The sequence below is a fragment of the Urocitellus parryii genome, chromosome 5, assembly GCF_045843805.1.
Source record: "Urocitellus parryii isolate mUroPar1 chromosome 5, mUroPar1.hap1, whole genome shotgun sequence".
Lineage (NCBI taxonomy): Eukaryota > Metazoa > Chordata > Mammalia > Rodentia > Sciuridae > Urocitellus > Urocitellus parryii.
In genome coordinates this window covers 38,370,154-38,385,609 of record NC_135535.1, presented here as the reverse complement: position 1 = coordinate 38,385,609, position 15,456 = coordinate 38,370,154, and the positions used below count along the sequence as shown (strand labels likewise).

Here is a 15,456-nt window from a genome sequence, read left to right as displayed (position 1 = left end):
AATTACTAGGCCTCAAATTTCTCACCTATAAAATGGAGGTAACAGTATAAATCTAATAGAATTGTTGTGAAGATAACATTTGACAATGCATGAAAAGCCTTTTTGATCAATGCCTGCACATAAGAAGGATTTACTCTGGCTTTTCATTCCTAGCATCACCTCACCTACTAGTTCTCAAAATTTCCCTTCATCTACTGTTCTAGATTTACATTTCTCATCTTGATATCTTCCATGTTCCAATAATGCACCAAAAGCTGTCATCCCGATGTCTATTAGCTACTGAAAACGAAATATGTCTATGTCTTCAAACTCATACTCCCTAGTTCTGTTTCTGCCTTATTCCATTCTCCCACATTAACTCATCTAATCATTACATCTTTGACTGCAAACATCAGTGAGATGGTCTTAATTCCTCCTTCAACTTTACATTCATTTCTTCTTCACGTTGTTCTAATTTTCCACAGTTCCTAAAGACAGTCCTACTCTTTTCCATCTCAAATGCACTAGGTTTTGGCTCTTATCTTTCACTGACAAATTGAAGAGCTTTCTTCAAGGAATATGCACCACCATGTATCTCACATTCTATTGCATCCTTCAAATTGCCATCTGCTTTTATCATTGAAAACTAAATCCAATCAGATTAATTTCCTCATGAAAGATCTTTGCTTCACCTATCCCAACGTCTACAAATGTCCTTCACCATCTGGTTCCAGCCTATCTTTTTAGGCCTCTCCTTCTATTAATCCCATCCTAACTTTCTGTCTCTATTCCAGTTATAATGAATTCTTTACATATGCTATATATCCAGTGCGCCTGACATACCTTTTCTGTCCAACAGCTTTCTTCTTTGCCAAGCAAACTCTCTCCAAATATCATCACTCTGAACCTGTCCTAACTATTGCAATTAGTCATAGCTTTTTCTGTTCTAGTACATGTTCCTATGTATTTTACCACATAGCACACACTGTATTTTCAATCTCTCTAAATATCTGCCAGTTCCACTATACTGTGAAATCCTTAAGAACAAAAATGGTCTTATTATTTTCCTTTGTTAATACCTAGCATTTAGAACATTTGCTAGCACAATTAATCAACACTGAATTAATCAGTTATGTACAAGGAAATCAAAGGCAAGAAGTTTTTAGAACAACTTCATGCCATTTGTAATTCACAACAAATGTTAACTATATCAGACAAACAGCAGCATAAAAAGATTTACCATTGTTTGAATTATTATTGTTTGACAGAAAATTATTGGCTTTCTGTGCATTAATTTTGGCTTCTATTATGTTGATAGGGCAAGATAGGCAGACTGAGTTATTCTTTCTAGGTTGTTATACTTTATACCTCTCTCTTCTTTCAGTTTCCATTCTAGAAAATACCTTGACTTGGAAATGTTCCTAGAATATGGCTCTTAAAAGCTCTTCTGTGTGCTTATCTAGTCTCCAGTTTATAACAGTTGTCTAAAGTACACTGTTTTTCCTGGGCTAGATACCTTCAATCAGTTTTTATAATGCCCCAGTTCTACTTTAGCTATTCAAATATTTTCTAAGCTTTAGTGTCTAAGTTTTTTTCCCCCAACAAACCAGTTGACATTTTAAAATTTTCCCAATCCAAGGAATTAAAATGTCTTTTTAAAGGGATTTGCCTAATTTCTATTCTTTTCTAATCTTTAGCATTTATTTCCTGATAAACCATACTTTGGCAGGAGCCAATCCTCTCAAGGCAGATCCCATATTCTCTCTTATTAGGTCTTATTAGTCCTAATAAGTAAAGCTTATTTACATAAGTAAAGCTTATCTACATTAGTAAAGCTCAGTTTTGATAATACTAAATATATTGGAATGCAATGGAAATCACACACAGTAATTTTATATGTATACATAGATTTTAAAAAATTTTAAAGATAGCCAGGAGCAGCGGCACACACCTATGTAATCCCAGTGGCTCAGGAGGCTGAGGCAAGAGAATTGCAAGTTCAAAGCCAGCCTCAGCAAAAGCGAGGCAACTAAGCAACTCAGTGAGACCCTGTCACCAAATACAATACAAAATAGGGCTAGGGATGTGGCCCAGTGGTCAAGCGCCCCAGAGTTCGATCCCCGGTGTAAAACTAATTTTATTAAGATAAAATTGATCATCTTAACCATTTTTTTGGCTTGTACTTTGTTTCTTTGAGATATAGTTGCCAATGAAGGTTCACAATTTGGACAGTTTTGACATACACATATACTTATGAAACCATCATCACAATCAAGCTAAAAAACAAAGTTTATCCCCCAAAGTTTCTTTATTTCCCTTTTAATTCCCCTCCTTGTCCCACTCATTCCCAGGCAAATCACTGTCACTCTAGGTTAGCTGGCAATTTCAAGAATTATAACATGTAATCATACAGGATATACTCATTTTATTTGGCTTCTTTCCCTAAGCATATTTATTTTGAGATTTGACCATGTTGTAGGTACTGTTTATCTTTTAAAAATAAATATCTTGATAGCCTCTTTTCTATCCAAAATAAAATTCATAGATAAAATTAACAATATGTACATAATTTTACAAATCATAGCTCTTACAAAGGATAAATATAAATCATCAATGATATAACAAGTGTTTCATCATGTAAGTGCACATAAAGGACACTCTGGCAACCATAATACAGAAGTTAGATGTTTTCATCATTTTACAATGAGTATCTTAAAATTTAAGAGAAATTATATATTCAAACTGCGTATTACTGACAATTTTTCATTTGCAATGTTTCTCATACACACAAAACCTAACTAATAATGGTTTGACTTGTGATTTTTCAACTTTATAATGGAACGAAAGGATGTGAATTAGAAGAAATCCTACTTTGAATTTTGATCATTTCCTGATCTAGGGGTATGAGATAAGACATTTTCTAACAATGCTAGGTAGTAGAAGCCACACATTTCCCAGTCAGTCACAAAGAACACATGGGTCATTTTAACCAATTTAAGTATACAGTCCAAAATTGTTAAGTATATTCACACAGTTGTGTAAGAAATCTCTGGAACTCTCTTCATCTTGCAAAGCTGAAACTCTGCATCCATTAAACAACTCTCCACTGACTTCTCCTACCAGCCCCTGGCAACCATCATTCTACTTTCTACAAATTTAACTATTCTAGGTACTGCATATGGGTATATTCATACAGTATTTACCTTTTTGTAACTGGCTTAGTATAATGTTGTCAAGGTACATTCACACTGTAACATGTTGGAATTTCCTCGCCTTCTTAAGGCTAAATAGTATTTCATTGAATGAAATGTGTACATATATATACATTTTGTTTACGTACTTCTCTGTCAATGGCTTACTATCACTACTACCTTTGAGCTATTGTAAATCACACTACTATAAGCACGGGTATACGAATATCTCTTCAAGAACTTGCTTTTGCTGGGCGCAATGGCTCACGCCTGTAATCCCAGCAGCTCGGGAGGCTGAGGCAGAAGGATTGCAAGTTCAAAGCCAGCCTCAGCAAAAAAGCGAGTGAGACCTTGTCTCTAAATAAAATACAAAATAGGGCTGGGGATGTGGCTCAGTGGTCGAGTACCCCTGAGTTTGATCCCAAGTCCCCCTCTCCTGCAAAAAATGAACTTGCTTTTAACTCTTTTAGATATATACCCAGAAGAGGAGTTGCTATATAATATATGTATTAAATACACGCGCGCGTGTGTACATTATACAGGTCAATGGTTTTTAGTAAATCTTCAGAATTGTACAATCATCACTTATAATTTTAGAATACTTATCACTCACAAGATAAAATGCACCACTAGTAGTCATTCTCCGCCTATAAAGAGACATCTACCAAATTTGTATCTTAATCTTGTACTTCAATTCAAACACACATATTCAACTGCTTGAATACCTACTAGGCAATCAAACTTAACATGTCTTAAATGATTAACTCCAGATCTTTCCCTAAAACATACTCTTCTGATGATCTTCACAACTCAAATAGACACTTTACCCATTCAACTGCTCAGACTAAAAATGTATTTTCTTACACACCCTATATTCTCTTGGACAAACCTTCAAAAATATACCCATAATTCAATCTTTTCTCATCACTTAATATACAACCTCTCAAGTCTAAATCTACCTTATCTTGCCTGAATTATCCCAAATATTTCCTATTTGACTTTTCACCTTGCCTTTCTACAGTCTATTCCCAAGACAACAGCCAGGGATACTTTCTAAAAAGTAAATGAGATCACATTAGTACTTTGCCCCCAAAGTCCTCCAAATGACTCACAAGACCATATGTAATATTGCCTCCTACTTACTTTGCTCTGCCTTCTCCATTCATGCTAGTTAGTGTACTTGCTGTTCTTTGAATATAACAGTATCACCTCATTTTATACTTGTTTCTTCATCTGTCCGGAATATTCTGCCAAGATCCAAAGGATTCACTCAGATCTCAACTTAAATGCCCCTTCTTGACCTACAGAGGCCTTCTTGACCATGGCATTTAAATTTACAATGTGTCACATCCATTCTGCACACTTTCTTTTCCCTCTGTCTGCTCTAATTTGTTCTTAAATTCCTCTATTTCCATATAATTTTATGCCTTCTTGCTGCTTTTGATACTTCTTTCAATTTTAAAAATATTAAAAAGAAAACTAAGAATCGAATATTCATTTTTTAAACAGAATCATAATGTAAATGTTGTTTGGTAAGCTGATGATATGATCATCCTTAATGTCAACAAACACTTTTATAGGAAAAACACAGCATCCATTCGTTTTGAACAGTTTTAAGAATCTTTTTTCCTGTTGTTTTTAATATTACCTTGCCGATTAACTTCATTTTGAAGTAGCTCTTCCATTGCTTCCTCCTCTGCAATATCTAAAGGTGTATCTCCTTCACTGTTGACAGCACCAACATGTGCTCCCTGACCAATCAAAAACCTGTAATATCAAAGCAAAACTAGTTAAGCAAAAATACTGAAAACAAAAAAAAGAAATGTATCAAATGAAGAAAGTTCATCCATCAGAGAATCAGTAGAAAGCAAGGATTAAAAAATATATTGATTATTTAAATTTTAAGATAACTACCACAGAATGTTTTTTTTAATTTGGATTTCTTAAATTTCCTATAACATACACACTCCTGTACTAGTATAAAAATGTTAATTTTTAATAATAATTAGAAAATCTTACACAGGATCATACTGTCTCCACTGAGACTTTTTACCATCTCTATAGGTACTGGTTTCCTGAAATCTACACTCCCAGTTTCATTCCCATAAGCAAAGGTTCTTAACCGGTGTCCATAAATAGAATTCAGAAAGTTCATTTAAAAATCCAGTTTATGAGGATAATACTAAATATTGTTTCTGCTCATACTTATTCTGAAGTTCAGAGTAGTTATTAGACCTAGTAGTTATCATAGTGTGTTACTGAAGCAGCAGATACATAACTACACCACAAGCATTGTTTTTCTAGCATTTTGATAAACGAATTCCAGTATAATTGGTTTCAACTGTACTTTGTATTTTATGCAACACACAATTCTAAGAAAGTACCCACAAGATTCCTCAAACTTTCCAAAAGTTATTAATCCCTTTCACTGAGTCAAGTACACATCTTCCAGAATCATTAAGCTTTATTTATATAAATTCCAAACCTAGAACTACTTATGGATCTAAATTGGACCAGGATTTTGGTATCTCTGATTTTTTTCTCCCACATATAAAGAATGGGTCTTTTCTTGATATCCCTAATTTTTTTTTTTTTAAACCAACTATATAGTCTCAATAGTTAAAACAAAAAACAAATAACAGAGCTGGGGTTGTGGCTCAGTGGTAGAGCACTCGCCTAGCATGTGCAAGGCCCTAGGTTAGATCCTTAGCATCACATAAAAATCAATTAAAGATATTGTGTCCAACTACAACTAAAAAATAATAATAAATATTTTAAAAAGTTTTTAAAAATAACAATCATAAGTCCACTGAGCTCTCATATTATTATTATTTTTTTGGTGGGGGAGAGGGAACTCCTTTTTGTTTCTCTTTCTACTACCATGTTCAATACCGTTGATAGGGTTTATCATGATAAACCTTACCATGATAAACCCTATCAACGGTATAATAAAGTCTTTCTGGTTCCTTTACTATGGAAATATGTGTGCAAAACACACATGGTAATTTCTATACAACAAAAAAAATTAATGAGATTACTCTAAATGAACCAAAATGCAAGACTTTCCTCTTTATAGCTGAAAAATATTCTGCAGTATGGATGGAACACACTTTCACTTAATACTATCCTCTTAAAAAAATGCTCTTAAATGGACACTTGACAGTATAAGTCTATAAAAATGTTCAAGACAGTAGAGATGACATTAATTTCTATTTCCCAATCACACAAGACTGAAAATACTGGGTATATTTACTGGCGTCTGTATTTCTCCTTTTGTAAACTGCTTCTTTACATTTTTTGCCTGTGTTTCTAATGTTTTCACTAATTTAACAAATATTTAGAGTGTTCAGTATTTTACATGCCAGGAATACAATAGTAAGCAAAAAACAAATGTGGACTTTCCTCTCAAAAAGCTAAAAAATCTAATAAGAGAGTTAATGACATAAGTAAATGTAAAGTTGTAACAAATACTATGAAAAAGAATAATGTGACATCTGGGAATATGTATAGGTATCTGAAATGCTTGGGAATAAAAGGGTATCCTGGCTTTCATATTTTAGAATATTTGCATATAGATAATGAGATATCCCAGGATGGGACACAAGTCTAAACAAAAAATTCATTCATGTTTCATATACACCTTACCTTATACCCACAGCCTGAAGGTAATTTTATATATTTTTATTGTTATTGATATTTTTATTTTTATTTACTGCATTTTGATTGTGATCTGTCACATGAAGTCAGGTATGGAATTTTCCACCTGTGGCATCATGTCAGAGCTCAAAAAGTTTCAGATTTTGGAGCATTCTGGATTTTGGATTTTCAGGTTAAAAATGCTCAACCTGTATGTAACAGGAAAAATTGATTTAGTGAACTCAGGAAAGGCTTATCTGATGAATGTGTAGGTATTGATAAAAAACAGAACAGAGGAACAGTATGCTCTAGATAAGAAAGAACAAAAAGCACCAACTCTCTGTGACATGAAGTGTATGCACTTCGGGACCCAGGTTATCTTCCTGAGAGTAAGTGAAGGAACAGATCAATGTTTCTGTTTATTGTACATATACATGCACAACAGAGAGAGAGAGAGAGAAGAATGAAAGAATATACACCATATTGTTAACAGTGATAAGTTATCTCTACAAGGCAGGTTGAAAAGATTTGTATCATTTCTGATACAACAAAGTGTTGATAAGGGAAAAAAAATTCATTTTCTGTAATAAACTTATTCTGTAAATGTGAATCAGTCTACAAAAACAGTTACCACATCATTTTGTAACCTGGCATTTTACACTTAATATATTGTAAACAATTTTATGATCTACACAGGATGTCTACTGACCCAGGCTATACTTAAATTGGGGCAAAATTTTGTTTTCACGGTTTTAAAAAATATAAAAGTAAAACAGAACATTTTCTTAAGTAATACAAATAAATGAGTCTGAAGCAGGAAAATAAGATTTAAGTGGAATAAGAAACTGTGCTATGATTCAAGATAATATGTAATTATTACACTAGGCAAAATTCCAATCAAACAATTAAGAATATTTATATAAAATTTTTTTCTGATTAGATATTAAAAATCATCCAAAAGTCATAAAGACTGAGAATAAAAGGAATACCTCAGAGTAGCTGCAGTGTTTGAAGCAGAGGAAACTATATGAAGCACAGTTTCAAGGAAATATCAGGTCCAAGCAATGGCAAATTCCAAATTTATTGCAAACTGGAAGATGTTAAGAGAAACTAAAAAGAGTGAATTTCTAAAACTGCTGGCAAGAAACAGGGCTGGGAACACTTCCTGAGCCAAAAGCACTGGTATATATGCATTCCTGCATGCATGCATACAATTTAAAACCTCTCCTACAACTATTATTCACAAACTTAAGTATTAAAAAAAAGACATATCAGGCTGGGGATGTGGTTCAAGCAGTAGCGCGCTCGCCTGGCATGCGTGGGGCGCTGGGTTCAATCCTCAGCACCACATAAAAATAAAGATGTTGTGTCCACCGAAAACTAAAAAAGTCAATAAATATTAAAAAATTCTCTCTTTCTCTCTCTTAAAAAAAAATGAAGGCTGGGGTTGTGACTCAGTGGTAGAGCACTCGCCTAGCATGTTCGAGGCCCTGGGTTTGATCCTCAGCACCACATATAAATAGAGGTATTGTGTGCAACTTACAACTAAAAACTAAATAAATATTTTAAAAAAAAATGAAACACCATGGCATTAATTCTCATCTACCATGAGAATCCATTCAACGGTTGGTTACATAAAAAAAGCAGAAACCTTTATACCCTGCAGGTTTTGAATTCAGCTCCCACCTCTGAGACCTGATACTTATGTGACAACCATTAACTTAAACATTTGAACACAAATTTATAAAAATTCTAGGACTATGTGAATTTAAATGCGGTAAGGTTATAATTAAAATAAAGCAATGTTTAAAATAATGGGAGATTATTAGTTTACGCAAATAGACTACATAGAATACTAGAAATTCACTCTGAGGGACCCTAAACATCCTGAAAAAGAGATGGCCGGATTTCTTTCAGAACAACAAAAACTGGAAAAATAGAAGCAGTCTGTGTTGACTGCTAGTTAGGAAAAATGTGAGATAGTTATTTTAAGGAAACAACAACAATAACAACAGTAGCAAAAAAAACCAGACTTTGCAAAGGAGCCTCAAACTGAAAAGTCAGAAAGAAGACTGAGCTGTAATCAGAATGACAACTCTACTGAGTGCTTCAGGGTAAAGAAAATCAGAGTTGTATTTTCCTAACAATGGTGACTAGCTCCTTAAACAATACAAAGGAGGTCATCACAGGAAATGCCAACAAATATAGGATAAAATTCTTAACTGAAAAAATGAAAAGCTAGTAAACTGCAAGACTGAGACTTTTATACTAATTGGGCAACTCTGATTTTATAAATAATTTTGGATCAACAAATATGCCTCAAAATTAGGACATGAACCAAATGAAATTTTTTACAAAACTATTTAAATATTAGGAATTATTTAAGAAAAGTACTTCACTTAAAAAATGATATTTTAATATAAACTCTGCTTTGCAGCTGGGTGGTAGAATGCCTAGTATATGTGAGGCCCTGGGTTTGATCCCTAGCACCAAGGAAAAGGAAAAAAAGGCAGGGGGAGGGGAGGATAATGAAAACAGTGAATAGAGAAAGAAATTTCAGAATTGAAACCTATGATTTATTCTCTTATTTACTATAGGAAAACTAGTATCAAGTTATTTTAACTTTTTAAGAATCAGAACATTAGTAAAATAGCACTATATTTGTTTCTTGAAAATCCAAATGAATTATTCAAAGCCACCCTAGGAGAAGGAATTTTGAAACCTAAGCACCAGGAACTTATCAAAGATGGGTTAAGAGAACACTTACACTATTATCTTCAGAAATAAATGCTATTTTCTTTGCAAATCTCCAGGCAACAACAAAAAAAAATAAATGTAAATAATCTTGTGTCTTTAATGTGAATGCTCTTTCCCATTTCTATACCACAGTGTAAAACAGGACTGATTAAACAATTTGTCCCTGAAATCAAACTTCCTGCAGATCAAATTAAAATTTTATTTTTGAGAAAAGCCAGAAGTTTGGGCTTCCCAAATGGTCTTCCTCCACTGACACTGCAGGTGGAAAAAGGGCTTGTTAAGAGGATGCAACCCTGACTCTGTACCTGACCTAATTTGACACCATTGCAATAAAGGCACTAAGGCACTTCATTACAGCCTGGTGAGCATTTTTGTTGCACTTAGTGGAAAGAGTGGGGGAAAGAGCATATCTATTCTATCTTCTTGGAAGCAAAAATGCTCTGTCACATTTTTGGTTGTTAAGAAACTAAACCATTTATAACATTCAATTTTAACCTGTTTTAGATATTCCAATTTAAGGAACTCTGGATTGTGCAGAGGGAGTGAGTGGAGGGGAGGCAGGGTGTGGATGGGAATAAGGGTGGAATGAGACAGACATTATTACCCTACATACATGTATGATTACACTATCGGTGTAATTCTGCACCATATTCAGTCAGAGGAAGGAGAAGCTGTGCTCCATTTGTGTACAACGTGCCAAAAGACATTCTATTGTCATGATAACTAATTAGAACACATTTTTTTAAAAAAAAAAGTATGGTAGAATTACTATTTTTGAACATAAATAATGTTATTAGTCTAATCTCCTGATTTCTTGCAAATACTCTGCTCAATTTCTGATATCTTAAAATCATGGTTCCACAATTACACCATGATTAATTACATCAATACCAAAGACCAAGCTAACACTTCTGAAAGAAATTAGTTAATTTGTTGAACTGGGTACCTAGATTGTTATTCATAAAAACTTTAGAAAGTGAGGAAGTATTTAAAATTCTTTTCACAGAGCAGTACTCAAGATTCTGTCTTTAGCATTTTCTATTTCTCTCAATTCCTTCCCAGAGCAGAAGATATAACTTCTCTGTTCACCTACTAACTTTTGAAAAATGCATATCTGTTAAAAATCACTTAGATGTAACACCATCCTACCTTATTACTGAAGTTTTCAATTCTCAGAGGCAAAAGCCCTACTCATCCTTTAATAATCCAAATATGAACATTTCCTCCACATCTTAATATTACTGAAATACTCTAAAATCAATGATGTCTTACAATCAACACTGGCCAGACATGACATGACTGTCATTACCATCCACATATATCATTCACAATTATTCATAGTGTTTTCACCTGGGGTACCCAAGTTCAAGGCCAGCTGGACTACTTATCAAGACCATCTCAAAACAAAAAGTAAAAAAGGTTTAGGGTGGAGTTCAGTGGTAGAGTACCCCAGGTCAATTCCCAGTACCAAATAAATAAATAAATAAATACATACATACATACATACCTACCTACCTACCTACCTACCCCAGGTCAATTCCCAGTACCAAATAAATAAATAAATAAATAAAGTACGATTGGAATCATGTTTTTTAAACTTAACTGCTATTTAAAATGTCTTCCTAGGTTTTGTTTGAATACTTCTTGTTGACATTTTCTGTTACAATCCAGAAAGCACCAAAAATCAAACTTTGCAGAATATATCAGTGACTTAGAAGAAAACCCCCAAATAATAATGGAATATTGCATCAACAACACTCTAAAACAGAATAATACTTTATGGAAAAAAAACCCTATGAGATAAAAATTAAAACTGTCTAAAATTTAATTTTTAACATTTAAAACTGGTAATTGACACACTGTGTTACAATACAGACATCTTCGATTTGATGAAATTCATTTTGTACTTGGGGGGGGGGGCGGGTACCAGGGATTGAATCCAGGAACACTGAGCAACATCCCCAGCACTTTTTTTATATTTTATTTTGAGGCAGGGTGTGACCAAGTTGAGGCTGGCTTTGAATCTTCGATCCTTCTGCTTCAGCCTCCCAAAGCGCTGGTATTACAGGTATGCACCACTGCACCTGGCAGTGTACTTTTTTTTAATACATCCAAAAATACTTCTGGCTTCCTATTACATCTTTCCCACTATTATCAGAAATTCAACAATTTAAATCTACTTTCAAGTACATTGCTTCCTCTTCTGCTTTCCCAAATACTGTTCTTTAGATCCCTTAATAAAGTAGTTTGCCACGCATGCTGGTGTGCCTATAATCCCAGTGGCGTGGGAGGCTAAGGCAGGAGGATTGAGAGTTCAAAGCCAGCCTCAGCAACACAAGATACTAAGCAACTCAGTGAGACCCTGTCTCTAAATAAAATACCAAAAAAAAGGGGGGGGGGCTTGGGATGTGGCTCAGTGGTTGAGTGCCCCTGAATTCAATCCTTCATACCAAAAAAAAAAAAGAGGAAAAATTAATTTAACAGCATCATTTTCCTAATTACAAAGGATAAAAAAGGGAAGCAAGCATACTATAGTGGCTAAGAATGCAGACTTGAAAAATTAGACTACTTTGGTTCAAATCCTAACATTGCCACTTAATGAGTAAAATTTCTTTCTATGACTCAGTTTTCTCACCCATAAAGTAACAATTATTAATATAAGTCTATCACCCCTCATCCAAACCCAAATTTTAAAACTTTTCATATTTCAAAAAAATAATACTATGGATTATGTTACACCATCACCAGATGTTGAGGCAGCACTCCATAACTAAACACACCAATATTTCCATAAAATATAAATTTACAACTTTATAGGACAAATAAAGACTACAAATAGCCTCACACCACTTCTGGTCATGATTATTTGTTGGCCACTGAATCTATGCCAAACGTACTTGTGATTTATTTTTTAAATATTCAGAGTTTTAGAAGTTTGGAATTGTGTATAGGAACTGTAGGGTAGTATCAAGTACATGTTCATATGAACGTTAGAATGACTAAAAGACTTAGAGAACTGAAAAAAAAGCACACAGTAAACACATTATCATCATCACCACCACCTCTGATTTTTCTGTTTGCCTTAATACCTTAAATTCAGTGAATCACTCCAAGCTTTCTTAATTTTATTCTTCAAACTTCTTTATGATCTCTACTTCTGATCTCACTGACACTGCTTTAGTTTCTTGTCCCACTTTTCTAAGGAGAGTTTCCCAAAAAACAGACTCAAAGTCATCACTTCCTTAAAAATGAATTACCAGGGCTGGGGTTGTGAAGCACTGGGTTCTATCCTCAGCACCACATAAAAAAAAAAAAAAAAACAACACACAAATAAATAAAATAAAGGTATTGTGTCCATCTACAATTAATAAAAATAAAATTAAAAAAAAGAATTACCACTGAAAGAAATTTAGCATGGCATGAAAATCTCTGCATGCTCTATCTGCTATTCTATATTCCATTAATGCTTCCTCCCTGAAAAAACTAAGCCCCCAAAGAAGCCCTTTTATTCAATGCAATCTGGAAAAGTTTTTGCTTGGTTAACCAAAAATCTAATTAAAATAGGGAATCATAAAACATAATACATGTATGTAAATAATATTTACTTCAACATAAAAGATATAATGTATGATAGTTTACCCATCCTTAAGTGAAGGGCAGACCTTTTCTTTGGATAATGTCTCTACTGACTATAAATTCATGTTGCCTTTCTTACATAAACCATATCCATGAAACCTTATCTAAAACTTCAAAGCATCTCTAAAGTGAAGCATAAACTTGAAGTTAACAAGCAATCTGAATAGGCAGACAATCTTTCTAGATTTTTTTCTTTCAATCTTTTAAGTTGTCTCAACCACATATAATTAAACAGCAATTATACTTTCAGTCTTTCCAAATTATGCAACTTAGTTATCATAGCAAAAGTTTTTTTTTTTTTTGTATGTTTCATTAGTTTCATTAGTTTGGGGTTACCCAGTTAAATTATATAATGTTATCAGGCTTTAAAAAGATGAAAGCTTTTGGCAGGTTTGCAACTCTACTAATGGATGAAGAAGTGAGTGCTATTACTAGAAGTAACCTATTTGCTGCAGAGTTATCAGTTAATTGGTTTTACCCCCACTCCCCGCAAAAGCAGCAAATATTAATCCATATAGTGAAGGCCAGTCAAAGGGCTTTGTCACATATTATTCATCAATTACACGACTTTCCTCAGGCAGTTAGCTCCCAACTCCTAGAGGCAAAAACTGCTCATCATAGATAATGTTGCTCCCTTTACTCTCTTTTTAAATGCCCTAAACAAAACTAATCACTTATTCCTTAGTGTTCCTCATATATCTGCTAGTCTACTTATTCTCTCAAGTATCAATTTAAATATGGCAAATGACTTCTTCATTCTCCCCTGATCCTCTTATCTAGGTAAGTTTTCCCTAAAAATCAAAAAATAAGTTGATAGTTTTCTTTGCTAAATAATTCAGAGAAACCAAAAGTATGTCTTTTCACTAAAAATTGGTGACCAAAAATTACTGAACAATTACTGTTAATTCAACTAACATTCACTCTATAGATATGTGCCATGTATTATAACAATTGTCTTAGCACAATATCTCATATAACAATAATCTTATGAAGAACAAGTATTAATATACTAATGAAGAAACAAAGGCTCAAGAAGCTAGTAATCTGCCCAAAGTTAACAGTAATCCCTTTACAAAGCTGTCTCATTCCTGAATCTTAGCTCTTAACCACTATATTACAATGTTTCATGCAGGATTATACTTCCTTTCAAATTTCGATTGTGAAAAGCATCAAAAAGATTATTGAATTTCAGATGGAGGAATCGGCAGGTGCAAAGACCAAGAGATGCCTCAGCAAGTGTGGGGGCAGATGTGAACTTAGAGAAAAGAAAACAGAGCAAGAAAGTCAGGTGACTAAGAGAAAACCATACCCTGTAGGTCTTCGAACTCTGGTTTTTACCCTGAACACAGTATAAAACCATTGAAAAGCTTTGAATAAAAATGTGTGTATCTAGCTTTATTTTTAAAAAATCAAAGTCAGATGGAGGGAAGTTGACAATTATGCTTAAGATCAGTGATAATAATTCCAGTGACAACAGTACCCAGAATCAATGAGAAATAAAAAAAGAGGTAATGAAAAATAGATACTGAACATATTTTAAAGCTTGAGCCAATCTTTGAGGATTCTGTTGGATATTTACATAATGAAGGTTATAATGAAGAAAAGCCAAGTCATAAAAAAGCCACCACAAATATTTTAAAGTTATCATAATCTTAAATAACTTAGTTTTAATGATCAAGTGACAAAGCTAATCAAGTTTTTTTCTATGATAAAAACCATGAAAATGTCACTGAATGTAATCCTATAAACTAAGAAATCTTCAACAGTATTAAAATTACTCCAAATAGGAAGAAAAATGTATTAAATGTGCTGATATTATATTTAATACTTATGAAACCATATAATGTTAGTCTAATACAGAGCTAATTTTCTTCCTATATTGGAAAATTTTATGGCAATATTAAAGTCACTAAAGATAAAAGCATTCCTTAAATATTCATAGTGGAAGGTTAAAAAAAAAGAAATGTGATAAACTAAAACACAAGGATTATATCAGAATAATAATCATTTCCATATCAAAAATATAATTAAATTATTTCAGTTTCCTTATTAAAATGAAAAATACTTTTCAAATAAACAAAAATGTCTATAATTTCCAAGAGTACAAAACAAAATGGGGGAGGAGGGGGAGACTCAAGACTAAAACTGCAGTCATTCAATTAAACAGCATTTATTGGTTAATTAAGAGGGATAGACTAAATTACAACATAAAAGACAACAGAGTAAAACACATAAAAAAATAATAAGGGGTATCTCT

At 33.3% G+C, this 15,456-nt stretch overlaps 1 protein-coding gene across 11 annotated transcripts in view; it reads right to left on the bottom strand.

Annotated features, from left to right (window-relative positions):
* Window positions 1-15,456, bottom strand: part of Ppp1r12a (protein phosphatase 1 regulatory subunit 12A) — a 137,142-nt gene that overhangs the window by 66,849 nt on the left and 54,837 nt on the right. For all 11 annotated transcript variants that reach the window (XM_026396973.2, XM_026396979.2, XM_026396986.2 and 8 more), the window contains exon 3: window positions 4,819-4,937. In XM_026396973.2, coding sequence (XP_026252758.2) covers window positions 4,819-4,937 — 119 coding nt within the window. The remainder of the gene's footprint in view (window positions 1-4,818; window positions 4,938-15,456) is intronic.